This window comes from Talpa europaea (genome assembly GCF_964194135.1).
Source record: "Talpa europaea genome assembly, chromosome: 11".
Lineage (NCBI taxonomy): Eukaryota > Metazoa > Chordata > Mammalia > Eulipotyphla > Talpidae > Talpa > Talpa europaea.
The window spans coordinates 11,195,972-11,223,919 of NC_140078.1; the positions used below are offsets into that span (position 1 = coordinate 11,195,972).

General features: G+C 53.2%; 1 protein-coding gene across 3 annotated transcripts; it reads right to left on the reverse strand.

Annotated features, from left to right (window-relative positions):
* Positions 1-5,486: 5,486 nt before the first annotated feature.
* L3MBTL1 (L3MBTL histone methyl-lysine binding protein 1) lies at positions 5,487-27,825 on the reverse strand (the record flags this gene model as incomplete). 3 transcript variants are annotated; one of them, XM_084247244.1, is made up of 21 exons in its annotated part: positions 5,487-5,621; positions 8,159-8,221; positions 8,654-8,811; positions 12,701-12,750; positions 12,841-13,038; positions 13,191-13,290; positions 14,163-14,277; positions 14,727-14,837; positions 15,023-15,108; positions 15,695-15,771; positions 16,121-16,272; positions 18,013-18,104; positions 18,443-18,578; positions 19,356-19,460; positions 19,952-20,040; positions 25,596-25,680; positions 26,304-26,439; positions 26,562-26,712; positions 26,899-27,040; positions 27,296-27,522; positions 27,690-27,825. In XM_084247244.1, the coding sequence occupies 21 exons, from the start codon at positions 27,823-27,825 to the stop codon at positions 5,487-5,489; spliced, it is 2,544 nt and encodes an 847-aa protein (XP_084103370.1). The 3 variants fall into 3 exon arrangements, with proteins under 3 accessions (XP_084103370.1, XP_084103371.1, XP_084103372.1); XM_084247245.1 differs by lacking the exon at positions 8,159-8,221; XM_084247246.1 differs by lacking the exons at positions 27,296-27,522; positions 27,690-27,825 and having other exon boundaries at positions 12,841-13,053; positions 26,899-27,046.
* Positions 27,826-27,948: the final 123 nt, after the last annotated feature.

Here is a 27,948-nt window from a genome sequence, read left to right on the forward strand (position 1 = left end):
TTTTTTTTTTAGATTTTTTGGGATCCTCACATTTCTTTCTTTCTTTCTTTTTTTTAATTTATTTATTCATTTATACATGCACTGGGTACAGTCAGAGGTGTGGGAGGGTGAGAGAATTCACCAGAGCCAGAGCGGAGAGTAGAACAGGCAAAGTGATGAAGTACACTGCTCAGGGGAGCAGCGGGCGGCAGGAGAGGTCTGCCCACCATGTGGGACCCTCGCCCGTCGGTCGGGAATTGAACCGGCGCTGCAGAGGCTGCAGGCAGCTTCGCATCCCAGCGCTCAACCGCTGAGCCACCAGGGAGGCCCTCTTTCTTTTTTTTTTTTTTAAATTTATTATTTATTTATTTATACAAGCACTGGGTACAGTCAGAAGTGCGGGAGGGTGAGAGAATTCACCAGAGCCAGAGAACAGAACAGGCAGACTGATGAAATACACTGCTGAGGGGAGCAGCAGGTGGCAGGAGAGGTCTGTGCGCCATATGGGACCCTCACCTGGCGGCCGGGGATCAAACCAGCGCTGCAGAGGCTGCGGGCGGCTTCGCAGCCCAGCGCTCAACCGCTGCGCCACCAGGGGAGGCCCCATTTTAAATTCTTTAGGGTATATACTGAGGAGTGGAATTTCTGGGTACTATGGTAATTCTGTTTTGTTTTTTTCAAGAGTGAGAATGTTCCTCAAAGAGACAAAACTTTCTGCAGACTACACCACCTATGTCCCACTGTCCCATGTAAGATTATGTCTCTTAGTATCTCACTGCTTTTTTTTTTTTTTTATAGAGGCATGCTTTATTTATTTATTTGTTTGTTTGTTTGTTTGCTTGTTCATTTATACAAGCACTGGGTACAGTCAGAAGCGCGGGAGGGTGAGAGGATTCACCAGAGCCAGAGCGGGGAGCAGAGCAGGCAGAAGGACCGAAGTACACTGCTGAGGGGAGCAGCGGGTGGCAGGAGAGGTCTGCGTGCCATGTGGGACCCTCCTCCGGTGGCCGGGGAGCAGCCGGGGATCGAACCGGCACCGCAGAGGCCGCGGGCAGCTTCGCAACCCAGCGCTCAACCGCTGCGCCACCGGGGAGGCCCCTGTGTGTGTGTTTTTTTAAAGGAACTGTCAAATTTTTTTTTTTTAAAGATTTATTTATTCACACAAGAACTGAGATACAGTCAGAGGCACAGGAGGGTGAGAGAATTCACCAGAGACGGGGGGGCGGGGGGCAGAGTTGCCGAACAGGTAGATGGACTGAAGACACTGTTGAAGGGAGCAGCAGGGGAGGCAGGAGAGGTCTGCCGCCCATGTGGGAATCGCTGTGGCCGGCCGGGAATCGAACCAGCGCTGCAGAAGCTGCAGACAGCTTCACAGCGGCGCTCAATCCGCTGCGCCACTGGGAAGGACCCACTCTCACTTTGGTTTTAATTTGCATTTCTCTAATAACTAATGATGTTGAACATCTTCTGATGTGTTTTCAGTTATTTATCTTCTTTGGATAAATGTCTAATCAAATTCTCTGTCCATTTTTAAAAACTGGGTTGTTTAGTTTTTGTTATTTATATATATTCTGGATATTAAGCTTTGTCTGATACACAGTTTGCAAATGTTTTCTCCCATTCTACAGGTTGTCTTTGCACTTTCTTAAGAAATGTCCTCTGATGCACAAACGTTTTTAATTTTGGCGAAGTTCTCTTATCTACTTGATGACTTGTGCCTGTGTAGGAGTCAAGGCCAATAACCTCAGCATTGTTCAAGGCTCAATACTGGACCTCAGCCAGTCCTCTAATTTTTGTATCTGTTCCCATTTTTTATCTCTTTTTATTCTGCTTTTGGGCAATATCCTCAACTTTGTCTTTCAACCCTTATATTATTTTTCTGCATGTTTAAACTTCCAAGAATTCTCTCGTCTTTCAATGTTTCATTCCCTTTTCCACAACTCATGGTGGGTGGGGGATTAGATGCCAAAAAAATCAACTCTTCTCTGTGATAGGTAGGAAAGAGGGAAGGATGGATGGGGTGGGGGGTATGGAGAGCAGGTGAGGTGGCCAGAAGGTGGAGATTCTCGTTCTGATGACTTCCATGTTCTCTGTGGCACGGACGGTCAGGACATCTACTGATTCAATGGGGGAGGGTAGCGGGGTAGGAACATGAAAAAGGAAGTCGCGGCTAACTTAGGAAAACACCCAGCTGCTTTTTGGGCAGCCCTGAAAGTCTACCTTGAATCCAGAGACTATCAAACAATCTGCTCAGTCAGTTAAGTTCCTGGAAAGATGCTCTTGGACAGCTGCATGGCTGGTATTTTCCAGGCAAGTTGTGGACATGCAGCAGCCAAAGGAATTAAGGACACTGACAAGAAAGAGGCTGCAGTGATGGAAAACGGAGAGTATCTGTCACTTTCCCACCGCTCCCAGTCTTTGGGAGCCTAATAAATTCTCACCATTTAGCTTCACATTGCCTCACCTGCAACTTTGACATTCTTTTAAAAATTGGACACCGTGAGGCCTCCCTGGTGGCACAAGGGTTAAGACACAACCTATGATGCTATCTGCAGCCTCTGCAGCATGAGTCGATCCCCGGCTGGCCAGGAAGCAACCCACATGGTGCAGCAGACCTCTCCTGACTCACCTGCTGCTACCCCAGCAGTGTACTTTGTCAGTCTGCCTGTTCTGCTGCCCACTCTGTCTCTGGTGAATCCTCTCACCGCTGCCCCCCCCCCAAAAAAAAAAAAAAACTTCTGGCCTATATCCCAGCTCTTGTATGCATAAATAAATAAATCTTTAAAATAAATAATAAATAAAAATTGGACACAGTGAATTTTCCGCCCTTGACCATTTATAAAATGTCAAGGACTGGCTCTTTTTCTGGAAGACTCCATTGTTAACACTTCTCAATGGAGACAAGTATCCCCATCTATTCTTACCCCTTGTTTCTTATCTTTCAAAATAGAATAAAAAATGGATTCTTCAGGATCCCTAACTGCAAAGAGGCATTTCTCTTCAGTAATAGCATGATTGATACTCATCTTGTGTTTTCTGGAGATTTTACTGTGAAAAGAGAAACAAACTCTGGCTTCATATGATCCAGTTATTCAAGTTTATTTATGTTGTTTCAATACACTGACAAAATACACCACATTTTGTTTAGAACTTTTTCTCTCTCAAAAGTGACTTTAGTTTAAACCAGAGGATTCTCTTAACACACACACGGGCACATACGCACAGACACACACACACACACACACTCACAGAGGCAAGTACAAAAAGGTAACCCCACTAAAAGTGCATGTGAATGAAAGTGCAAAAGCCTTCATTATTGAACTCAGATCAGTCTCTCTGCTTCAGAAATTAAAAAGAAGGTCCTCACTGCCCTAAGCCAGGGCTAGGCAAGGGCTGGGTGAGGCCACCGGGGCCAAAGTGTAAGTGGCACCTGCTGCTGGCACAGGGCAGCGGGCACCACTGCCAACTCCCTCCCCTCACGCACTCCCAGGTCAAGGTGCAATGAACTCATCTGGGGACAGGGCAGGGGCACAAAGGGTGGGTAGAAAGCAGATTTCTTTCCCTTTTTTATAATTTGGTTTCTTTCAGAGTTTGACATGGGTGCAGAAAGTGCTTAGGCCTCAAGGCCTTTTCTCCAAAGCCCTTGGACCATCGTGCCTTCAAGCATTAGGAGCATGGCCAGAAGACCCGCGTGGCGAAGCCGCCCAACCCTCCCCCTTAGAATCCTCAATGTCCCCAGCCCCGCTCTGAGTACTTGCTGTCTCGTCACACCAGCCCATGAGCGTCCTTCCTTGCTTTGTGCAGAAGCAGATGAGGCCAAGGGGCTGGGAAGTTTGGCCACTCCCCAAGCAACTGAGCAGAGGTTCGGACTTGTTCCTCCTTGGTCTTGTCAAGGGGGCACCAGTGCAACCTCTGTAAACCAGCCCAGGGCCAGAGCCATGGCCTGTCCAGCTTCCCCCAGGAAGGTTGTCCTAGAAAGCTGTCTGGGCATATGTGAGAGAGGGTTCCCATCTGGGCTGTAGCAGGAAATCGACAGTTTCGGGGTCCCCACTTCTAAGGGAAAAATAAAGTTTCTTATTTTAATAATAGCCCTTGACAATATCCCAATAGCCTTACATCTGCACTCTGTCAAACACTTGTCACACACACACACTCACACTCACACACACTCACATGATGGAGAGGAGTCTAGGGAGGGATTCCCGGTCCCATGCCCTACAGACCCATTTCAGCACCTGGGGCCATAGAATTCTGACAGTTGCTCCTCACCTCAAATGGGATCAGATCCCACGGGGGTTCTGCCCTTCACCCCCAGGCTGGGAGGCAGGTTTGGCAGTGGTTCAGTTGAGGCTGGGCCCCAATTTGTAAAGAATGATGAAGCCCCAAGCCTTCACAGGTACCCAGCTGGCAGTGCAATGGAGAATGGTAAGAAGGGCTTGAGGGATGTGGAGAATTCAAAGATAGAATTCACCTTCCCAAAGTCCAACTGTGAGCGGCCTTTGTGAGGCTCCTCAAGAGCAAGACATTTAAGGGGCAGGCCGAAAGCATTGTCACAGGGTGTGTGCTAAGCGGGGTGCCGCACGCCCATGGCTGGGGTCTGGCAGGCACAGTAACCTCACCCCATGGGCAGCACTCTGGCTGAAACCCACGGCTACGGAGAAGGATACGACGCCCAACTCGGGGACCACCCTGCCTCTGTGACCAATGGCCCGAGATTGTCAGACATGCCCTTGGGCTGTTCTCAGGTACCCTCCTGGCCAGGCTGCCTCCTCCCCACACCCAACATGGGCTCTCACTACCTCCTCACTCTGCTTTAGAAACAGGACTTGGCACGTGAACTAAAAGTAGCGTAAACCTGGGCACGAGGAAAAGGCACCTTGGCCCAGAAGCCCCTACTTCTGAGCCAAAGGAAAAGAGGCAGTTCAAGACCCCCAGCAGGCTGTTAAAACAGGTCTCTGGGGCTGACACCCCCAAAGGGAAAGAGCCAGGGGAACTGGCTGGGGAACTGCCCAGGGAACCAGGCAGCAGAATGGGGGTGGCAAAACCAGCAGAGAAAAAGGGGTGAGGAGTCTTGACAAGTAACCACATTGGTGGCAGGGTCAGAGAGAGGAGCCGAGGGAAGGAGCGTGGAGAGATGCCGGAGACAAAAGGGCTTGTGTTTGGAGGACTCCTGTTCTAACGCTAAGAGTCGCTTGGAGACGAGACAAGTCTCTTGGAGGCGGTGGCTGCCACAGGCAGGGCACCTCCAACCTACTCCGGCCCGTCACACCCTCACTGGACGCCTGCTGGCAGATGAGCTCCAGGACGCGGAGGCTTGGACTCCGTCCTCCCCAGGGCTCATCTGCTCCCTTGTGCCTTCAAGAAGTGGCTCCAGAGAGGAGGACCACCCCCGGTGGGCGAGAGAGAGATGGGGCACAGGTGGGCTATGAGGAACTCAGGTCGGAAAGGCAGTCTCAGCTGCAAAGGAAGGCCCAGCTCAGGCCGGAGGAGGGCCCACCCGGAGCCCATCACTTTAAGGTGTCATCGGCGTTTTTGAACATGAGAATGGAGTTATAGATCTTCAAGGCGGGGCCCAGCTTGACGCTCATGATCTTCACAATGTCCGCCTGTGTCAGCAAAAGGAAGGCCTCGCCGTCAATCATCTGAGAGGTTGGGGGAGGGAGGTGGAAATCGGAGAGGTGGAAAGGGTCAGGGGAAGGGGTGAAGGCGAAGTGGGGGTGTGTACAGGGAGTGGGGGGAAGAAAAGTGGAGTAAAGGATGTAAGAGAGGGCAGGAGAAGGGAGGGAGGGAAAGAAAGGGAAAGGGAGGGAGGAAGGAAAAAAGGAAGACAGCCATGACAGCCATGGGGACAGAGGAGGAGAGAGAGGCCACCGGCTTCCCCACGGCCACACACAGACTCCTCGTTCTCTCTGCCTGCTGACTGGTCTGGATTTTGGGGTGCACTGACATCAGGTCTGAATCCTCACCAACAGTGATCTCAAAACACCTGCTGTTGCTGTGCCCACATGTATCCACTGGTCAATCCTGGTGCGCTTAAAAAGAGGTAAGCTGGCACCATGGGCCTCCTGCTGTGAGGCAGCACGAAACATGAGTTATTTGACAGAGAGGAAGTCAGGGCCTCCCTGGTTAAGCCCAGCAGCTCTATGAAGCTCCCCGCAGGTGTCACTTCCTGGGTCATAACAAATGACCGGGAAGCAGTGCTGACAATGAGGAAGGGCTCTGTGTGTGTGTGTGCGCGTGTGTGCGCGCGCGCGCGAATGCGCACGCAGGTGGGGTGGGTTGGGGATGGGGTCCGGGGCATATGGGAATCCCTGTACCTTCCTCCAATTTCGCCATGAACCTAAATGGCTCTAAAAATAAAAATGAAGTAGGGCCTCCCCGGTGGCGCAGCGGTTGAGCGCTGGGTTGCGAAGCTGCCCGCAGCCTCTGCAGCGCTGGTTCGATCCCCGGCTGCTCCCCGGCCACCGGAGGAGGGTCCCACATGGCGCGCAGACCTCTCCTGCCGCCCGCTGCTCCCCTCAGCAGTGTACTTCGGTCCTTCTGCCTGCTCTGCTCCCCGCTCTGGCTCTGGTGAATTCTCTCACCCTCCCGCACTTCTGACTATACCCAGTGCATGTATAAACAAAACAAACAAACAAATAAATAAACAAACAAATAAATAAAATACGTGCCTCTTAAAATAAATAAATAAATAATAAAAATGAAGTATTTAAAAAAAATAAAAACAAGGGCCCTCCCTCGTGGCGCAAGGGGTTAAGCACTGCGCTATGAAGCAATCCGCAGACTCTGCAGCACGAGTTCGATCCCCGGCCGGCCAGGGAGCAACCCACATGGTGCAGCAGACCTCTCCTGTCTCACCCGCTGCTCCCCTCAGCAGTGTTTCAGTCAATCCGCCTGTTCTGCTCCCCACTCTGTCTCTGGTGAATCCTCTCACCCTCTGCATCTCTGGCCTGTGCCCCAGCTCTTGTATGCATAAATAAATCTTTTTTTCCCCCTGCCCTACCCCAATAAATAAATCTTAAAATAAATAAATAAATAAAAACAAAAACAAAAAAAAACAGTGGTCAAAATAAAATGAAATAAACAAAACAGTGGCCCAACACAGCGCATTCTGTATTGGTCAGTGGGCATCGGCCCTGGACACCTGCACTGACTTAACAAGATCAACAACCCACAAAGCAAGTGCCTGGGGGAGGGAGGAAGTGCCCGGACTGAGGATGAGTTTGTGAGTGTTGCCCACAAAGATGGGCAAAGAAAGTGGCTGTGTCGGGCCTGGATCCAGAAATTCTCCCAGGGAAAGAGAAGCAGGCTTCTTTCCTAAGTGCCCCTGGCCTGCAGTGGGCATATATGGGGAGCTGAGACTACACTCTGCGGAAGGAAGTGGGGTGAGTGTATTCTTTGGAAGGAAGTCAAATGTCCCTTTTGGCTTTAAACTCTACAAATGAGCAGAGTCATGATAAAATTGTTTATTTAAGGACAATTCTGCATTTAAAAATCAGAAGTGCCACTGACCGAGGCCCTGCTGTCTCAGGCCTCCTGGTGCCGTGATAAGCTAGTGTATTACTCTACAGTCTGCTGCGTAACAATACAGAGATTAGTGAGATAATCAGACCAGATGGACAGTTCTGGAACAATGATCCACCTACTGTTTCCCATCTCGCCATCATACCCATTCTATCTCCATCTTACAGACAGAAGATGCAGTCATAGAGACAGGAAAGAGCTCCACCACCACTGGCCTGCAAAGCCAGCATTCTTTTCTCTACCACTCGCTGCTTCTGGTCTCTGGTCGGCTTTTGGGTCTCAATTTTAAGTGTATGAAAGGGTCCCTGCTGTACAGAGTATAGCATCCAAACGTACAGTGCCATTCACAATACACTTTAATTTGCCATCACTGGTGAAGCTCAGTTTGGAAAACAAAAGACTGGGCAGAGAACGGAAGGTAAGGGCATCCTCTCTCCAGGGGCCTGTTTCAATAGGAGGGTCCCAAACACAGAGGGCTCCCCAACTGGACCGGGGTCCACACCAGACCAGAGAGGCGGGTCACCGTGGCAAGTGCCCCCTGGTGGGATAATAGAAGCCCCTCCCTTGCTGGGGCAGTGCGGTGAGTGCATCTACTTCCTGCCATCCCGGGGTGGGGGACCCTTCTCTGTGGCTGCATGCTGCACTTGCACCTTACCTCATCTTTGAAGAGCCTGGCTTGGTCCTCACAACCTGTCAGGGTCTGAACGAAGCCGAAGACCTTGGAAACCAAAGAAGCCATGTTGCCAAGGGGTGAGGGCGGGGCAGTGTAGCGAGGCGGGCCTACAGGGTGTGGAGCCTTCTGGGCTGGGACTGTGCTGCTTTTTCTTAGCAGCCTAAGAGGACCCTGTGTCTGAGCTGTGGGGTGTGTGAGGTGAGGCCCCTGGCTCCGTGGCCCTGGGTTGAGGCCCTCTCTCCAGCTGAATTTCCAGCACATCCCCCTCCCTTCCCACCAGGATGGGCCTATGGGTGGCACTCAGTCGACCCCCTGCTAGATAGCTGGAAGGGACTGTGACCGGAGGGCTGAGACAGAGGTAGTGGCCAGAGCAGCGTCCGGCTCTGTCTGAGGAGGGCCTTTCCCCAGCCCTCCCACCAGGGTGTAGTGAGAGGCTCAAACAGGGAGGGGTGAGAGGAAGGGGCCCGAGCTCTTCACCTCATCGATGGTCCACTTGGCAACGGTCGAGGCCGAGATGCCTGCCACACCGGGCAGGAGCTTGCAGTGTTGCTCCCAGCACACTGAGAGCGACCGGTCGGGGTGGGCGGACAGAGCCGACATGAAGAGAGACTGGCGCATGACATCGCTACTTAGCGCTGGAAAGCAGAGCAGAGGCTGGCAGGCGGTGCCAAGCACTGACCCCAACTAGCGTAGCTCTTGAAAACACCATTCTCTAGATACTTTGCACCAAAATGGCCTCTCACGTCCACACTAGCACAGCCCCAACAGCAGAGGCCCATTTCTGCTCTTCTTTCCTAAACTCTTTCTGACACGCTGACCAACTCTTGCAGAGCCAGGGCGATTCAGCCCAGCCCTCCCACCCCGTCAGTCTGGGCTGGTTCACTACCTGCATGTGTCCTGTCTACACTGGCACAGAGTCATGCCTGACCCACTCCCCAACTCTACATTGCCAGCCACTCTGCTTCCTGATATGCTCCTGCAGTCCCTGGCTTCTGCCCTCCAGCTCAACGCTGTTCGACCCCATGAGTGGCACCACTCTGCCTGGGCACCTCCCTGGCCAGGCATGGCCCTCACTGGCTGACTTCAACATTGTGGAACTCTGACAAACCTGGTCACCAGTCACCCTTTCGACTGGGCTGGCTTTGGGCAATGTGGCCAGTGTCTGTGGGGCTCGCCCTGTCTCTGCCCATTGTCCAGAAGAGCTGGCTCTTTCCTGTTCACTTAGTGCACGTTCTACCCACGGGGATGCAGCAGGCTGCTCCTCACGGGCCCTCCCTGCTCAGACTTTCCACTTAGCTTCAGCCTTTCACCTCACACTCAGCCTCGGAGTCTCTGGGATCCCATTCCCAGCACCCCTGGCCTGTTCTGTAGCCCTTGTTTCCCTCCTGCCTTCTCTGCTCACCAGCCCAGCCTGAGCGCCTGCCCACACTCCAAAGAGCTCCACCTTCTGCATCAGCAGGAGCTGCTCCCTCCGCCACTCAGCCAGCCTGTCTGGGGTCACCCAGGGTGTCCCTAGAAAGTTACTACCAGCAGCACTTCATCTTCCTGGCCAGGCATCTGGCCTCCCATCCATGTAGGCGTCCTTCAACACCCTCTGCTCTATGCACCAGGAGCCCTAAGGAGCTTTGCTCCTCATGGTCTTCCCAGCACAGGGCGGCAGCTCCCACCAGCAGTCACCATGATTACCTAACTGTAAACCATCTAACGGCTGATCTGGAATTCTTGGGTTTTTTGGTTTGCTTGGCTAGTTGGTGTTTTGGGGGCTTAAAAACAACAGGAATTCACTCCTCACAGCTCTGGCGGCTGGCAGAGAGGTGTCTGGTGAGGGCCTACGTCCTGGTTCTTGCTGTGTCCCCACTGGAGGAAGGGGTGGGGTCGCTCGCTGGAGGTCTTATAAGGACACTAATATCATTCCTGAGGACTCCACCCTACGACCAGCCCCAGGTCCCCACATCCAAGGACCATCACTTTGGGGATTAGGTTTCAACACATACATTGGGGTGGGGGACAACACCCGCTATGGCACTGTTAGTGGGCGTTAAACATGGTGGCAAGGCAGGGGGAGCTGGGGACAAGTGCGCAGTGTAGTGGAGAACACACATGGACTCCGAAGAGGGAGGTAGGGTCAGTTTCTCTAATGTGCCCCTTAATCCTAGACAAGGCACTTAGCAGGGGCCTCAGTTTCTCCATCTGTAAATTAACTTTGGATGAGGCAAGCTCTGTGGTTATCTCTTGTTCTTTTAAACAGCTGGTGTTCATGGGGCCTGAGTGGCCTGTGAGCAGGCGGGTGTCGCTGAGTCCTGGCCTCTCTAAGCAGCTGTACCCTAGCAAACCAGGGGCCCACACTGAGGGGGCCCACGGATGGGTGAGAAGTCTCCTCCGGGACAAAATCCAAGGTGAGCTGGGGCCTCCCTCTTGGCGCAAGGGGTTAAGACGCAACCTATGAAGCTATCCGCAGCCACTGAAGCACTGAGTTCAATCCCAGACCAGGGAGCAACCCACATGGCACAGCAGACCTCTTCCGTCTCACCCGCTGCTCCCCTCAGCAGTGTATTTTAGTCAATCTGCCTGTTCTGTTCCCCACTCTGTCTCTGGTGAATCCTCTCACCACCCACACCTCTGGCCTGTGCCCCAGTTCTTGTATGCATAATTGAATAAATCTTTAAAAAAAAAATCCAGGGTGAACTGGGTGTCCTTAGCGTGAAGGCCAGCTAGTGGAGTAGGCAACCCTGCAGAGGAGACAGAGACCTGTTCCTGAAGGGCCTTGAGGTCCTGGCAGTGGCCTTCCTTGCCCTCTAGGGACCACAGCCTCAGGCTCTGGAAAGACTCAACTTCCCCAGTTCTCAGGATAATTCTGGAATGAACACAGTAGGTCCGCGCCCTCTGGTGGTCAGAACCTGACCCTGCAATGAAGCCTAGTGTGTACACCACTTGGAGTGGTGTGGGGTGGGTAGAACAGGGGCCCGCTGGGGTCCCATCTCAGAAGCCTCACCCTAAGGGCCACGAGGGAGTCCAAGACCCAGCTCACTCAGGCCTGAGGCTGCAGGAATTGCCTTGTTTCCACCAAGAGGAAACCATACAGAACAGCAGTAAGAGTAATTCAGGCAAGAGATAGGACTGATTACGCCAGCAGGTAGTTTTAGTTAAACTTTACATGGACCATCTCATGTAAGCTCCCCCCACACACACACCTTTTGAGGGCTCAGACGAGGGACTCAGGGGCCATGGAAGGTGGTCTGACTTCAGGACCCTGCTCTTCTGTGCTATATACTACTCCAGGCACCACTGCTTCTGGAGAAGACCTGGCATAAAGTGGGTCCTGCCCAGAAGGTACAATACTCCAAGTGATTCCTCAAGGTATCTTCTAGACTTGAACTGAAGTCATGCCACTCAACTGAGGCCAGATCCCCAGCATCCGGGGGGCCCAAGCCAGTACTTGAAGAGGTAAGCTGAATCTGTCACCCACTGGAGGGCTCAGTCCTTTGTCCCACCGATGGAATAGGCTATGGGCTGAACTGAGTCTCCTCGCCCCCAAATTAATTTGTTAAAACCTTAACCCCTAGGACCTCAGAATATGACTGTACTTGGAGGTTGTGCCTTTAGAGATTAAGCTAAAATGTGGAACCTATCCAATCTGACTGGTGTCCTTATAAGAAAAGGAATTTTGGAGACACAGAGGGGCACACATACGGAGGAAAGATGACAAAAGGACCCAGCAAACCAAGGAGAGAGGCCTCAGAAGAAACCAACTCAGCCGAGACCTTCAGCTTGGACTTCTAAGAAAATAAATTTCTGTCGTGTGTGGTTGTGGCAGCCAGGCTAAGACCAAACAAGTGGAGAGGTGAGCTAACCTTTGGTGCCCACAGATGCGTACCAGCAACATGAGGCAGGGGAGGTCAGAGCTGAGTCTGGATCCCAGCTCTGCTCCTCACAGGCCTTGGACGATGTCTTCACTCTGAGCCTCCCATTCCTCATCTCTCCGGAGAGAATGACATCCACATTCCAGGATGTTTGTGACAGAGACAGTGCATGTAGAGCACCTGAAACACTGCTGGCACATGGCAGGTGCTCAGTAAACAGCAGCAGAACTGCTATTACTTCAGGTAGTGGCCACTTGTAAGGCAGACATTATTCATGTTCGCATATGAGGAAACGGAGGCTCAGAGATGCAAAGTAACTTACTCAAGGTCACACAGCTAGAGTGTGACTGCCATGGCCCCCCTTCCAGGAAGCCAACAATTGGGAAGAAAAGAGCAGGGGCATCACTCTGCCCCACAGCACAGAACTGGAGGCCAGAGAGGCTCTGTGCCTTTCTCAAAGACTCACAGCAAGGCCATGGGTAAAATGGGGCTGGACCTGAGGTCACTCAAGGCCCCATGCTGGGCTCTTGCCATGACTCTGCACCCCCCAAGTATCTCAAAGGGAGAGGCAGACTCCTTTCCATCCTCTGGGCCCCCCAGCACTCATTTCACAGTCACTGAGCCTCACTGTGGAGGACATGGGAGCAGATGGGTTGGAACTTACTCGGGAAATCTTCCTGCGGGATCTTCCGATACTTCGGAGGACGTCCGATTCTGGAGAGAGAGGGATCAGGTTGGTGGCAGGGAGTCAGTGCCTGGCCTGGCCCAAGAGGACACAAGGCCCTGCACCCTTGCCCTCCGCACCGGCCGTGATGGCGAGGCTTCTTCCTTAGGGAGAAGCCCGAGAGGTTCCTCTTACGGGCCGAGGCCTCCGTGTCGGACAGCTCCGCCTTCAGCCGGCTCTGGTTCCTCTCAGCCAGCGGGCAGCCCGAGAGGCAATGGTGAGCTGTGAACTTGCCCGTGACGTGGCCAGAGCCATCACAACCAGGAGTGGGGCACTTCCTGGGGAAGAGGAGGCTTACGTTGGGCCCAATCCGCTCGTCTTGCTGAGCCCTTCCCAAGCCTGGGCCCACCTGGAGAGTGTCTTGGTGAACCCTGATGGGCCACACACAGGGGGTTGCTTCCCACATATCCCGGCAGGGCCCGGCACTCACCGGTGGTGAAAACTGTACTTGGAGGTCCGCGTGTGTGGCAGGCTCCGGTAGCTAAGAGGGGGACAGCCCCCTGGGGAGGTGGAGCTGGGCTCTCTGGGGCCTGGAGGAGCAGGAAGGAGATAAGCACAGGTTCCCTGGGGGGCGGGCTGGGGTAGAGGGCAGGGAGGGGGAGTTTGCCCAAGGAAGGGCAGCACCAGGAACTAGTTCCCCAGATATGAGGCCCTGGGCTGGCCGAGACACCACATTCCTCTGCTGAATATCTACCCTCTATGGAGAGTGAGGGCTTGGCTATCACACACTTTGTGGAAACCTGCAGGCCATACCCTCTGCCCAGAGAGAACCCTGGGGGAGAAGATCGACTCAGAGCTGGTGTGGACACCACTGTTCCTCAGGAGCCACACCAGGCAGCTTCATGAGATTCTCTGTGTTTGTATCCCTGTTTTTACCCCAGAGACTCTGGTGACGTTTTTCAGGCTTTGCTGATTCTTAGAGAACAATCAAGACCCCAAGTGAAACAGAAGTGGTGGCAGCAGGTTAACAAGGGAGGGGAATCCTGAGGGGAAGGACTGGGGCTGAGCAGTCCAAGGCCCCACCTCTAACTCCCACCTCCACAAGAGACCACGATTTAAGGGAGCCCACATTTCCTTAGCAAACACAGGGCATGCCTTGTGTGGCTATTCTGGATGCTGAGAGAGCTCGCCAGGTCTTAACGACCTCCTAAGCATATGTTCCCCAGTGAGTTCACAGTTCAGCACCCCAAGCCCCACAACTAAAGAAGCTAGAGTAACTGAGGCCCCTGGAGAGGAGCAGACCCATGGACGGGGAAGGTGGGAGATTCCAGAGCTCACTGGGGGCACTGGAGCCATCAGTGTCAGAGCTGGGTGTGGTGCCCAGCCCAGTCCCTGGGTCAGCGCTCAGGGGTGGGGTTGGACACTAGTAATAAAAGGGTCAGAGGGCCCTAGGAGTACACACGGAGAGGAGGCTGCAGGGGATGGCCTGTCTTGGAGCACCAGCCCGCAGGGTGGATGTCCGGGTGGTCGGCGTCGATCCAGAAGTCATAGGCATGACTCCAGCCATCGAAGTGGAGCTGGGGAGGAAAGTCCCTTGAAGGTCAGGCAGCCCAGCTCAGCCAGGAGATCCTCCAGGCTGAGGAGGCTCTCTCTCCCCCTGGGGCCTAGCAGAAGCAAGATCCTGGATTGGAAGAACCACAGGGCCAACCTCCCAATAATCCACCTCGACCGCCCCATTTTTCAAAGGATTCACTCATGAAGCTTTGGGTCTCTACCATTAATCCTTAGGCAGGACAAGTTGATGAGGCCCATTTTACAGATGAGATGGTTTAGGCTCAGAAATAACTTGCCCAAGCCCACCAAGGGCAGTCACAGATGAAGCCAGACTGAGATCCAAGAGCTCTGGCCTGGAGCTGACAGCTCTCTTCCCCACGGTGCACGGCCTCATTACGTCTGGCTCATGCTGTGCCCTTGCACACTGGCCAGTCTACAGAGTTTCTGCCCAGTTGGAAGGTCCCGGAGCCACCTTTATCCGATGGTCCTCCACGTCCTCCACGCTGGACACACGAATCAGAGCAGGATTCCTGCAGTCCACAGCCTCCAGCTTCATGTTGACCAGGAAGTTGTGTGGGGGTCGCTGCAGGGGGACAAAGACCTTTAGGCCAAGGCCCAGCTCAGCAGGGCTAAGCCCCGAGAAGGGAGCTCAAGAGCTGTGCTTGGGACATTGCGGCTGCCAAAGCAGGAGGTTGGGGTCCCACCTGGCTGGTGGAGTGCTCCTCCACTTCCCAAGCTGTGCTCTGGAGACAGAGAGAGCTGACTCACCACCTTGAAGGCCCAGGCAGGCACAGCAGAGGCCCCGGTTTCTTCCAGATACTTCTCCCAAGAGAAGCTATCAGGGTCTGGATAGTCTGGAGGAAAGATGAGAGCAATGTCTAGACTCCCAGGTGCACTGGGGGAGCTCTCTGCCCCCAAGTGGGATCAGGAGCACAGGATGGACAGAGGCCCTTGCAGGACAGTCTCCCTGCACCACAGCCAAGCTCCTTGCAGGGGTCTCCTGGGGCAGATGGGTGCTGGTGAGAGGCAATCATGTCACCCTACTGGTGGCAATGCTCTCTGGGAACCCTGGCTCCCAGTCCCTCCCTTGTCCTGTTGTTCCAGCCCCAGCTCAGGCTGAACGTGCTGCACAGGGGTCAGCATAGAACTCCAAAAAGGATATACTTTTTTCACTCTGGACACCTGTTCCATGGGAGGAGGGGTTTGGGGAGGTGGTATTCATCTGATTTCTTCCTTAAAGCTCAACAGAACCACAGTTTGACAAAACTCCCTTAAAATCAAAGGCTCCTCAATTCCCAGGCAAGGAAGCTGAAGCTCCAGGACACACCTGTCCTCTCTTCCCAACCCTTAAGACTCAGCTCATGAAGTACTAGGCTGGGGTCAGGGCAGAGGGGTCAGAGGCCAGGCCTGGGAAGGGGCGTGTGCTCAGGCTGCAGTCACCTTGTGGAGGGGTGAGGGGCTTTCCTTGTTTCTGGCACCAGCCCACGGGGTGGATGTAGGGGCTACTGGGATCACACCTGCAATCCAAGAACACTTCACTGTCCCAAGTGAAACTCTGAGGTCCCCCCTCACTCTATTATTCAGTGCAAGTTAGATGGCTGATGAGAAAGTCACAAAATTACAGCGGAACTACACACTCTCATACCCCTATAACATCTAAGGGAAAACCACAAATCGCAAGCATTTATTCATCTTAACCCTGGTCATTTTAGATAAACATTCAATATTGCGTTGCTTATTATGATACAGATCAAATCCACAGGACAGTCAATTATTCCCCTGAACAAATATGAATTTATGTGGTTTCCTGGGCTCGAAAGTGCTGCCTCTGCCGCCTGCCCGACCCTCACCCCTCAGGCCCACTACCAGTAGTCGTAGGTATCGTCCCAGTTGTCAAAGTGCACCAGGAAGCGGCTGTCCACCACGTCGGTCACGCTGGCCACGCAGACAAGGGACGGGTTCATGCGGTCAACTGCCTCCAGCTTCATGCCCACCTGGAAGCCCAGGGGTGGGGGACTCTGGGGGCAAGAAGAGGGGCTGCCACGGCCAGGCCCAGGCTGGCTGGTATTAGCCCAGAGCCCACTGGCAGAGAAAGGGATAAGTTCCCTAGGAGTATACCTGAGGCAGGCAGGGGGTGGGAAGGGAGAAAAAGGCTGGAAAAGAGGGTCCTCTCTCCAGTACACACCCCCAGGCCCAAGCCAATCAGGAACTTTTGGCTTCCCTGTGCACCCAGAGGAAGCCTCACTCTGCCAGGAGATGTGGAACTAGCAGGAGGCCACACACGCAAAGAGTGTGCCAAGCTGAGCATGGCTTCCTCTATCCAGACAAGCCTGCCCGAGCCTGGGCTGAGGTGGTTGGATCAAGAATAGGGTGGTAGGGAAGGAGGAGCTGACATGGGGGGCAGGGGACACCTGCCATGTGTCAGGTATAAGCCTCCAAAGCCCTCACCTCCCTGATCTTTACAGCCTCCTGTGAGACAGATCTCACCATCTCCACTTTGTAAGTTAAATGACGTGCCTAGGACCACATGCCAGTCAATGGAGGGGCCAGGATATAAAGTTTGACTTAAGAGTCTGCATTCCCTGCCCCATTAGCAGACAGAAACCCATCAATCCCCTGGGAACCTGCAATTATGGTTTCTGGGGCAGATTGGGGTTGGGAGTAACGGCCATGCCTGACTAGCACCAGGGAGTCCCTGGCCCAAGGCAACCCTGGACTTTCGATGTGATAACACTTTTTTTAAAGATTTATTCATTTATTTATACAAGAACCAGGGTACAGGCCATATGCGGGGGAGGGTGAGAGGATTCACTGGAGACAGAGCGGGGAACAGAACAGGCAGACTGATGAAATACAATGCTGAGGGGAGCAGCGGGCAAGACAGGAGAGGTCTGCTACATCATGTGGGACCCTCGCCAGCTGGCCAGGATCAAACCGGCGCTGCAGAGGCTGCGGACGGCTTCACAGCGCAGCGCTCAACTGCCTGCGCCACCAGTGGAGGCCCTGATGTGACAGTACTTTTAATGGGGTTCCCTCTGCCTCTCAGACCTTTCACTGCTGGATGAAGCTGCCAGCTAAAAGGGGTGAGTCGTTGGCACTGAATGGAAGAGCCTCAATGCCGGGCAAAAAGAAAAACCAGCAACCAGTGGGCCTCCCTGGTGGCGCAAGGGGTTAAGCACTGCACTATGAAGCAATCCATAGCCTCTGCAGCACGAGTTCCATCCCTGGCCAGCCAGGGAGAAACCCACATGGCACAGGAGACCTCTCTTGTCTCGCCTGCTGCTCCTCTCGGCAGTGTATTTCAGTCAGTCTGCCAGTTCTGTTTCCCACTCTGTCTCTGGTGAATCCTCTCATCCCCCACACCTCTGACCTGTACCCCAGCTCTTGTATGCATAAATAAATAAATCTTTAAAAAAAAAAAAGAAAAAGAAAAAGCAGCAACCAGAATAGAGGCTTGGATGTTACACCAAGAAGCGCAGAGCAAACCAAGCAAGAAACAACAACAACATCTCAGCTTCCTGGCTGAGGGGGTGGACAAGGGGCTCCAAGGGGTTGTGGGAGATAGGATTTCTGCAGAAGGAACTGGGGGAAAATCTCTAAATGGTTCCCTTGGCCCTGGGCCTGCCCAGCTCTGCCCCTCCCGTCTGGTATGAGAGCCCAGAGCAAAGCAAACAGCGCTCTTGCTGGTCAGACACTGAGCGGGCAGCTGCGGTGACTGTCCCGGGGGCGGGTGCCCACTCTCGCTCAGGGGCACTCACGTGGCTCTGGCTCACAAACAGGTGCTTGGGGGCAGCCTGAGCTCTGGTGCTGCGCAGGTACTGGCTCCAGCTGAACTCCTCCTCCTTGTAACCTAGGCCCCTCAGGGGGGACGAACAAAGTGCCGTGCAGACAGAGGCTGGGCTGAGGCCAGGGCACCCCACACTGAAGCAACGGAATCAGGCAGGCCTGAGGGCCCCGCTGCCCTCAAGAACTTCAAGAACCTGCCCAGGGACTCCCCTGTTGAAGCGAGACAACACCTCAGGGGAACTCCAAGGGCCAGCGCAAAGCACAGGCCCTGGGGCCGAGTCACAGGAGGTTATGGACACAGGCTAATTGTGGATCAGGGAGCAAAAAAGGGGGGACCACAGGGAAGAAGGAATGGGTCTGAGGGCTCAAGGCTTTACCTGACCAACCCAGCTAAGGCCTTACCTTTGGGGGGCTGCAGTTTGTGCCCAGTCTTCTCGAACCAGCCAGCGGGGTGAATGTCAGGGGAGTTGGCATTGATCCAGAAGTCATGGCATTCGGAATACCCATCAAAGTGCAGACGAAGGCGGTAGCCACACACCTGGCCCCGTGAGGGGAAGCACAGGGACTTGAGGCTTGCTGATGGCTCACTCCCTTCCCCTGCCCCTCCTTTAAGTGAGCATGTCCCCCACCTCCCTTCCTCCTAGGCTTCCCCCATCCTGGACTTTGCCCCACGCGCTCCCATCCTACGTGAGGTCTGGCCATGTACCAATGAACCCTGAGTCCTAGGCGCGTGACAGGGAGATGCTTTGTCATCCTCGGGCCCTGGACAGAAGCCTGAGGGCACCTTCCGAAACTCAGGCCTGCCCAGGGTCCTGACGACCCAACCTCCTGTTACCCTCTCTGAGCCTCCCCACTCGCTCACTGTCAAACGTGTCCCACCCTACATGCCAGGGCCTTTGCTCATGTGGCTTCTTCTGTTTGGGACACCGGTTCATTCACAATTCCTCTCTCAAGACAGCCAAAGAGGCCCCACTCCTGCCCCCTCATGCCTCCCTGCTCATGTCTGCCGTCACCCCTGATGTTTACTTGACTGATTCCCCAACAACTGTGACCTCTAGAGGACAAGGACTTATCGGTCTCATGCCAACACCCCTGTCCCCAGGACCTCTCCTCCTCAAACTCTCCAGCACTCAAGTACCGTGACTACCCCCAATACATGTGTGCCTTTTGGCTTTCTGTGTTTTCCACCCAATCCCCTACTAGGTTGTGAGCTTTCCCAGGGCAGGCAGTGTCTCTCTCGTCTGAGTCCTGGCCCCGCACATCCCCGCAGGATGTCTATCCTGAGGCGTCAGAGCAGTGCACGAGCCCCGCTTACCTCGGCCACGGTGAGGATGAAGTACATGGACGGGTGTTGGGGGTCGATGCCTTCCAATTTCATGCCCAGTCTGAAGCCATTCTTATTATGAGTGACCGCCTGGTACTGTCAACGCACAGATTGGAGAGGACCCAGCTTCCATCCAGCCTTATCCTTGCCTGGCGGGCTTGGGGTGAAGGAGCTACCTTTAGGCCCCATCTGCCTGGTACTGCCAGAGGGGTAACTTATTTGGGCATCTTTAGTGCAGGGAGCTAGGCGAACAGTGTAGCTCCCAGCTCCCTTGAAAATTATAAGCCAAGTCGGTGGGGTGGGGTGGGGGGGACTTAAGGGACTGGACTCTCACCCAAGTCATGGAAAGATAGCAGAGACGACTGAGTGGAAGGCACCAGAATTCAGGAGTCTGCGAGCCCAGTGTGGGGTGAGCCTGGGGCCCAGCCTGGAAGCCCCACATGCTGGGTCCTTCTCTACTCCAGACCCACAAGCAGCCGCTGCCTTCCATTCTGCCAGGAGCGTGTCAGATACAGATGACACCGTGGCGAACCCCTGGGCTGGGCATGCGGGCTCTTCTGAGGTGGGAATTGTATTGTCTGACTCACGTCCTGGAAGAGGCTGACAGGGGCAGTGACGGCCTTCTGTTCTTCGAGGTAAGACTCCCACGACCAGCCTTCCTTCTTCTCACCCGACGCTGTGGGAGGACATAGACAGGCTGACCCTGGGCCAGTCCTGACATGCTCCTTTGCGCAGTTTCCCCTGAACTAATCTACTTATACTCCAAAGCAAACCTTGGCCTGGGTCCATGGCTGCAGTCAGGTCCCACGCAACTAGGATGCAGGGGCTTGGACCTCAGGGAGACTCCGTGCCAGGAGAGTACTCTGGATCACATAGCACCTCACTGAGGTTACAAGGTCTTGGGCATAGAGGACCCTGTTCTCAGACAAAGCTGAGTGTGAGGACTTAATCCTAGTGCCACCTCAGCTCTCAGGGGGAGGAGGAGAGAAAATAGGGGGAAAGCATGCAAAGGAGAAGAAACAGAGGACACCCAGAAATAGGAACTCTCTTTGGATTCTTCTTCCTCTGAACACTTACAGGCACACAGAGACTCGCTGTATATCTGTGTCCTTGGTGTGCCCACAAGATAGACGCTGATTCCATGGCCTCCCAGACACCTCCATGCTGTGCACAACAACACATACTCACATGCACACACTAGAGTCAACCTGCATTCCTCAAGGCTCCGGGTCCTGGGGAGGAGGATACAAATTCCCCTGCAGGACCTTCGATTTAGCCTGAGGTGGAGTCCTGGCCTCCAAGTCAGAGTTAAAGATCCCTTAAGGACTAGCACAGCTGGGGACAAGGAAGGTAGGTTCACCAGGTCACACTCAATGCCTTTAACCAAAGGCCACAGACAACTAAAGAGGAAGCAACTTGCAAAAATCAACCCATATCCTTTGGGTACACAGCATCAGCTTCTAGAAACTTCTTCACCTCAATTTCATCATCTGTAAAATGCAGATAACAGCATCTACTATAGATGGTCGTAAGAAGGAGTAACTGAGATGCTGTGAGTAAAGGATCTTAGGAAATACGAAGTGCTGGACTCGTTCTACTCATCCCTCCTAGGTCTCTACTAGGTCTGTCTGATTTGGATTCTAGCCCTGCCTTGCACTGGCCCACTTGCTATTGTCCTGGATCATTCAGGTGCAGAGTGATTTGTCACTCATGTGTCTGGCAGCTACCTAAATCCCATTGTTTCTGTGTTGAACCCTAAGATCTGACCATCTGACGGCGTGCAGACAAGTATTTTCTTCATCAGTTGATCAACTGAGCTGTCAAACTCCCCAACACAGCCTACATCAACACAATCTTTTATCCTTTGTCTGGTGAAATCTGAGTTACCTTCTAGACACCGCTGGCTATTTCCCCGCAAGAAACCCTCGGTTCTCCCACTCAGTCTTGACTCAGCCTTACTGAGGAGGGAGGGAGAAGAGAATAGGTGCAGATTTTAGGATGCCAGGCTCAGCCCCCTCTTATTTTTTCCACTGGAATTCCACATCATCCTGCATAAGACTCGCTTTCCATGTCAGAGCTACCATTACCAAGCCCTTCACAAGACCCTCCCTGATGCCATTCTTTTTTTTTTTTTTAAAATATTTATTTATTTATTTATTTATTTATTTATTTATTTATGTATGTATGTATGTATGTATGTATGTATGTATGTATGTATGTATGTATGTATTTATACAAGCACTGGGTACAGTGAGAAGCGTGGAAGGGTGAGAGAAGTCACCAGAGCCAGAGCGGGGAACAGAACAGGCAGACTGATGAAGTACTCTGCTGAGGGGAGCAGTGGGCGCAGAAGGAGAGGTCTGCACGCCACGTGGGACCCTCACCCGGTGGCCGGGGATCGAACCGGCGCTGCAGAGGCTGCGGGCAGCCTCGCAACCCAGCGCTCAACTGCTGTGCCACCGGGGAGGCCCTTTTTTTTTAAAATTTTTTAAAAAAGATTTATCTATTTATTTATATAAGCACTGGGTACAGTCAGAAGAGCGGGAGGGTGAGAGAATTCACCAGAGCCAGAGCGGGGAACAGAACAGGCAGACCGACGAAATACACTGCTGAGGGGAGCAGCGGGCATGGCAGGAAAGGTCTGTCAAGCCATGTGGGACCCTTGCTGGCTGCCAGGGATCAAACTGGCACTGCAGAGGCTGCGGGCAGCTTTGCAGCCCAGTGCTCAACCGCTGCGCCACCAGGGGAGGCCCCCTGATGCCATTCTTTCTGCCTCATTCTTCTAAAGCTGCCACATAAGCTAAGGAGTTGACTACTTGTCAGATTTCCCATCTCAGGCCCTTCTGCCCTTTCTTGGCTCTTCAACTTCAGGTTCATCCCCCTTTAGACATACTCCAACATGGCCAAGCTCTAAGACTCCCATGCCACCGCAGAGAACTCTGGCCTCTCCGGTTTCCCTCTTCACCTGCCATCCTTCACCCTCCCATCTCCCAGCCTTGCTATTCCCCTGCCTGAGCCTTTCTTATCTTCATTCTTTTACTAGTCACAATGCATAACAAGCACACACTGTAAAAGTCTTCACGGCATACCATCTAACCATTCCTTTGATCACTGAGTGCTACCTCCAATGTGCTAGAAACTGGAGGCACAGGGATACCTCTGAGATGTCATATCCTACAGATTCTAAAAAGATGAGGGGGGCCTCCCCGGTGGCGCAGCGGTTGAGCGCTGGGTTGCGAAGCTGCCCGCGGCCTCTGCAGCGCCGGTTCGATCCCCGGCTGCTCCCCGGCCACCGGAGGAGGGTCCCACATGGCGCGCAGACCTCTCCTGCCACCCGCTGCTCCCCTCAGTAGTGTCCTTCGGTCCTTCTGCCTGCTCTGCTCCCCGCTCTGGCTCTGGTGAATTCTCTCACCCTCCCGCGCTTCTGACTGTGCCCAGTGCATGTATAAACAAAACAAACAAACAAACAAACCAGCAAACAAATAAATAAAGCATGCCTCTATAAAAAAAAAAAAAAAAGATAAAAAGATGAGGGGCTATCATGAACAACTTTATATCCTTTTGACAATTTCCCTTTATAACGAGCCCATCAAGTCTACCACTACACACTAGTGAAGTTGTTCTTGAGTCACCAGGGCCACAATCCCAGGCCTTTTCTCACTCCTCTGTTCTCCTGAGCTCCAAGGACCACCAACCACCTGTTCCCTATCACATTTCCTCTGGCTGTGCTCTCCTTTCTCTGTTCTTCTCTCCCCCACCCCAACCCTACTTGTCAATGGTAGATCCCTAGAAATCGATACAGTGTACACTTCCTCTGCTCACTCTCTCTGCTCACTATCTTGGGAAGCTTCATCTGCCTGGCTGCAGTCATTTTTCTAGACATAATTCGAAAATCAGTGGTTCTGGCCAGGCCTTTCACTACAGGGTCCAGAAAAGAGACAGCAATGTAAACAGAAGAACAGAACAGGGACCTCCTTGGTGGCGCAAGGGGTTAAGACACAGCACTATGAAGCTATCTGCAGCCACTGCAGCACAAGTTCGATCCCAGAACAGGGAGCTACCTACATGGCACAGCAGACCTCTCTTGACTCACCCGCTGCTCCCCTCAGCAGTGTATTTCAGTCAATCTGCCTGTTCTGCTCCCCGCTCTGTCTCTGCTGAATCCTCGCACCCTCCCACACCTGTACCCCAGTTCTTGTATGCATAAATAAATAAATCTTCAAAAAAAAAAAAGGCAAGGCACAGACTCGGAGAAAATATCTATTATATCTATATTTATTATACATATATATCTATTATGCATATATAATAGAAAATATCTATTATACATATACACACATATACATAGATACGTGTGCTATACACATGTGTATGTATATATATATATATATGTATTTGACAAAGCACTTGAATACAGACTATGTAAAGAATTAAATATGAGAAAATAAGCAACCCAGTTAAATATGGACAAAAACGGATGTTAAAAGTAGCTATAAGGAAATAGAACAGGATCCTGCAGGAGTACTCTGAATCTGAAAAGGTTATAAAAAGTTGATCCTGAAGCATGCCACTGCTGATACACTATTTGGATATTGGCAGACTGAGAGAGAACATTAAAATATCACAACTATTAAAATGATTCAAGTAGTTATTAATGATGAAATAAACTGTAAACACTTTTTGATAGTACATCAGAAAATGATCCTTCACACCAAATAGTTATTGAAATGGTGAAGAAGAGAGCTGAGAGAGAAGGCCTGACTATGGACATGAATTACATGGTTCTAACTCAAATTACTGGACCATTCCATCAGGACCTCACATGTCAGGTCTGTAGAACATGAATACAGTAATTGGCCATCAAACTGCCAGCGTGTAGATAAACACAGATTCTATGCACACATAGGACACTCAAATAGCATGTCATTCCCACCCCTACCCCCAGATTCTTCTGCCAAAAGAACTTGAAGATAAGTGGGAAATAATTCAGTCATGAATACAAACTTCTCCCTAGAGATAATTTCTTCCATTGAATAAGAAAAAAAGGCAGAAGGTAGAAAATATCCAGAACCCAATGTTACAATGATGTTCACAATTGAAAAAGATGAATCAAAAGATAACTGTGTATGGGTAAACAGGACCCAACTAAAGAGGATGTTGATTTATGAATCTATTTCTCAAGACAGAACAGTTAAGCCCACAGTAGTTAGAGACCATCTCCTTCCTCTACCTGGGACTTAAGAGGCACAAACCAGTGGCAGGTAACTAAGCCTTTGGCTTCTGATATCGTAGTCCTGGGAGAAAGCAGTGAAAACTTGGTTCAGCTCCAATGAGCAGAAGTGGGAATAGGGACTATCAGGTTCTGAGCCCTGAACTCAGATTGGGGTCCTCTGGCTGGCATGCAATCCACCAAAACAGAATGATGTCCTATGAACTGACTGCACCTTCTGGCTCTCTCTGGGAGAGTAAAGACAGTGACTCATGCAACTGAGCCCCGGTCCAGAGAAAGTACCAACCCACAACTCAACAATTAATCTACTGAACAAAGTAACTCAATCTACTCTACACCAGTCTCTGGGCTAAGCACCAGGAATACAATGATTAATAAAAGAGGTTCAGCTTTGATGGAAGAAGATAGACATTAAATAAGTGGTTACACAGGTTTTGGGTGATTACAAGTGTGATAAATACTATTTAGTATCAGTTGGCGATTGTCACATGCAAATGGGAGATAGCAATGGAGAAAGCCTGAGGGTCAGAGCTGGCTATGAATGACCTCTGTTCCATTTTCTTAGAACAAAGGATCAGAATTGGGCCCCAAATAGGAAGGTCAGACCAATAACCATTACAAATTTGCTCATACCACCCAAAGAAAGGAATGTCAGGTGGTTAAAGCCAGCGCAAGTCTTAGAATGCTGAGCCTGGCAAATGGGCAAGAGGATAAACACACGCTTAAAGGAAACACATATACCAAAGCACAAACCAGAGCCTGTCTCTCTCATTCTCTCCCTTTCTCTCATTCTCTCTCTCTCTCTCTCTCTCTCTCTCTCTCTCTCTCTCTCTCTCACACACACACACACTCTCACTCTAACTTATGCTGATCTATATATTTACAACACACAACTGTAACCCACACTCCCAGCTTCACACCGCCAAAGGTACACACATATACAAAGGTACACACACCGCCAAAGGTACACCACATGAATATATATATGCAGGTCATCATACCAGGCTGACTGCTGCTCCAGTCCTCACTTTCTGGGGTGCTAGCAGTGGGTTGACCCTCTGGATCCTTTGCTTCTTCTTGCTTCTCCTGTGGAAGGTAAGCCTGATCCAGCTTCCTGTCTTCAGGGATTGGAGTGAAACCCCAGTGTATGATGCTGGCATCTGCTTGACTCTCGCTTCATAGTGTTTTGTTTCAAACCACTGGAAATTCTAGGTCACCAGCAGGAACACAGCTCCAGCAGACAACCCCCTACTACCTAGTCACAGGCTCACATGAGCCACAGCCTGCCAATAACTCTCCTCATTCCCAGCTGGGGTTCAGACAAACACCTGCCCACTGGAAATTTCATGCTTCATCTCTTTCAGCTTCGGTGCAGCTAGAGCCCTGCACAACCTGACCTCTGGACTAGAGGCTGCACTCGTGAGCAAGCTTTTCATCTGCCCACAAATCTATCTTGGGTGCTGCTTTGTGTGAGTGTTTCTTAACCCTGACACTAAACTTAGTAGGAAGAGCCAGAGAAGCAGCAAAGTGACTTACTTATTTCCCACCTACCATATACAGGACCCGACTCAGGATGGGACCCCGAAACTATGTGAGTGAGTCATTGTGAGTGTTTCCTCTGCTCCAGCCCCATGACTTGGGTTGATGGAGGTTACAACTGAGGCAGAGCCTCTTGGCTCCCTTTTACCTCCCCACTGGCCTCTTCTTACCATGGCCTCTGGCTCTGACTCCTCCTCTGATGGGCTCTGGTATTCTCTGCGCTTCCTCTTCTTCATGGGTTTGAGGAGCTCAGAAGCGCTGGCACAAGAGGAGCTCAGGCCTGAGGAGTTCTCCACTATGACCGACCTAAAGGAGGGGCAGCCTGAGGAAAAGAACCACCTGCCCAGCACCTCTCCTAAGCCCTGAACAGGAGTGGGGTTTTGGGGCCCAAAGGCAAAGCAAGTAGGACTGCAGCCAGTGCCCCTTACCGCTCCTGAAACAGCTGGGGGCAGGCGTCGCTGGAGGAACCGGGATCTGGACCGGCACCTTGCTGAGGCCCGCAGGCCTGGCAGTGACAGGTGCCACCATCCTCTGGCGGGTCCTGAGGGGAATCTTCCGGAGGGTCTTGTGGGAGGTCGGCTGTGGGGGCCAAAGAGTCCTCAGGCCGGACGGAGCCCCCCTCAGACCAGGCCTCAACCTCGGCCCCACCTCCTCGTCTCTCCTGGACAGGTGCCCCGGGCCTCCTACACCACAGGACCACCCCTGGGCACGCCTGCAGGCCACGCCCCCGACGAGGATCCCCGGCTCAGGGCCCGGACCTCTTACCCGGCTGCTGGGGGCCCGCATCGCCCCCTCCCGCCGGGGCCTCGCCATCTTCATACTCGGCCACACCTTCCCTCCGCAGCTCCGGGCTCGGGGGATGCTCCGCTCCCACCATGCTCAGCGGCGCGAACTCGCTTATCCGGAACTGCGGGGCGGGGGCCGGGGGGCGGGGGGCGCCCGAGGATGGCGACTCCGGAGCCGCCCCCGACCCGCCTCCCGGCCGCGCGGGGGCCCCCCCGCGCCGCCTCACCCCAAGCCCCGCCCCCAGCCGCCCGCAAGGCCGCGCCCCCGGGTACCCCAACCCCGCCCAAGCCACGCCCCCGGGGCCCCGCCCCAGCCCCGTCCTCTCGGCCGGGCCCCCACCCCCCGCCGCAGGCCCCGCCAGCCCCCAGACACTGACCCGCAGGCCGCTCCCGGCAGGCGGGGCCGCGGCCTCGGTCCACTCCAGGAGGCGCACGGTGCCGCCGCTCGAGCTGGCCGCCGGCACCGCGCTCAGCTGCGGCAGGACCGTGGCCGTGACGGGGGCGCTGCCCGCCCCTCGCTCCGGGGCGCCCACGTGGATCGGCTCCCGCGGAAAGCAGGGCACCTCCAGGGCACTGCTGGGCAGGCCAAGAGAGGCCGAGCTGGCTGCGAACAGGTACACGGGCAGACACGACACAGGTGAGCCCGGAGTCCCTGTCCCAGTCCTGCATGTGTGTAGGCAGGTGGAAGGGAGTGTTTCCTCCCCAAGAGCCACAGCTGCTTGGGCAGGTGTGGAGGACTCGCCTCCTCCCCAGACCCCTAGCTTGGCCCACCTGGGATGATGAAGGCAGTAGCAGGCTGGTGAGGGCCAGCACCTGGGCTGTCTCTGGCCACCAGGTGCACGCTGACCTCCCCTGTGGAGGGCCCCTTCAGTGTCCTCAGCATCTCCATTTCAGCATGCCCCTCCATCCTGGCAGGCCTACAAGCTGAACACAGCCCCCAGGGCGATCAGGAAGGAGAGAGGTGTTTCTCTGAGAAGGAGCTGGTCACCCTCAGGCTGGCACCCTGCAGAGGAAAGCCTCAGCTTTGAGG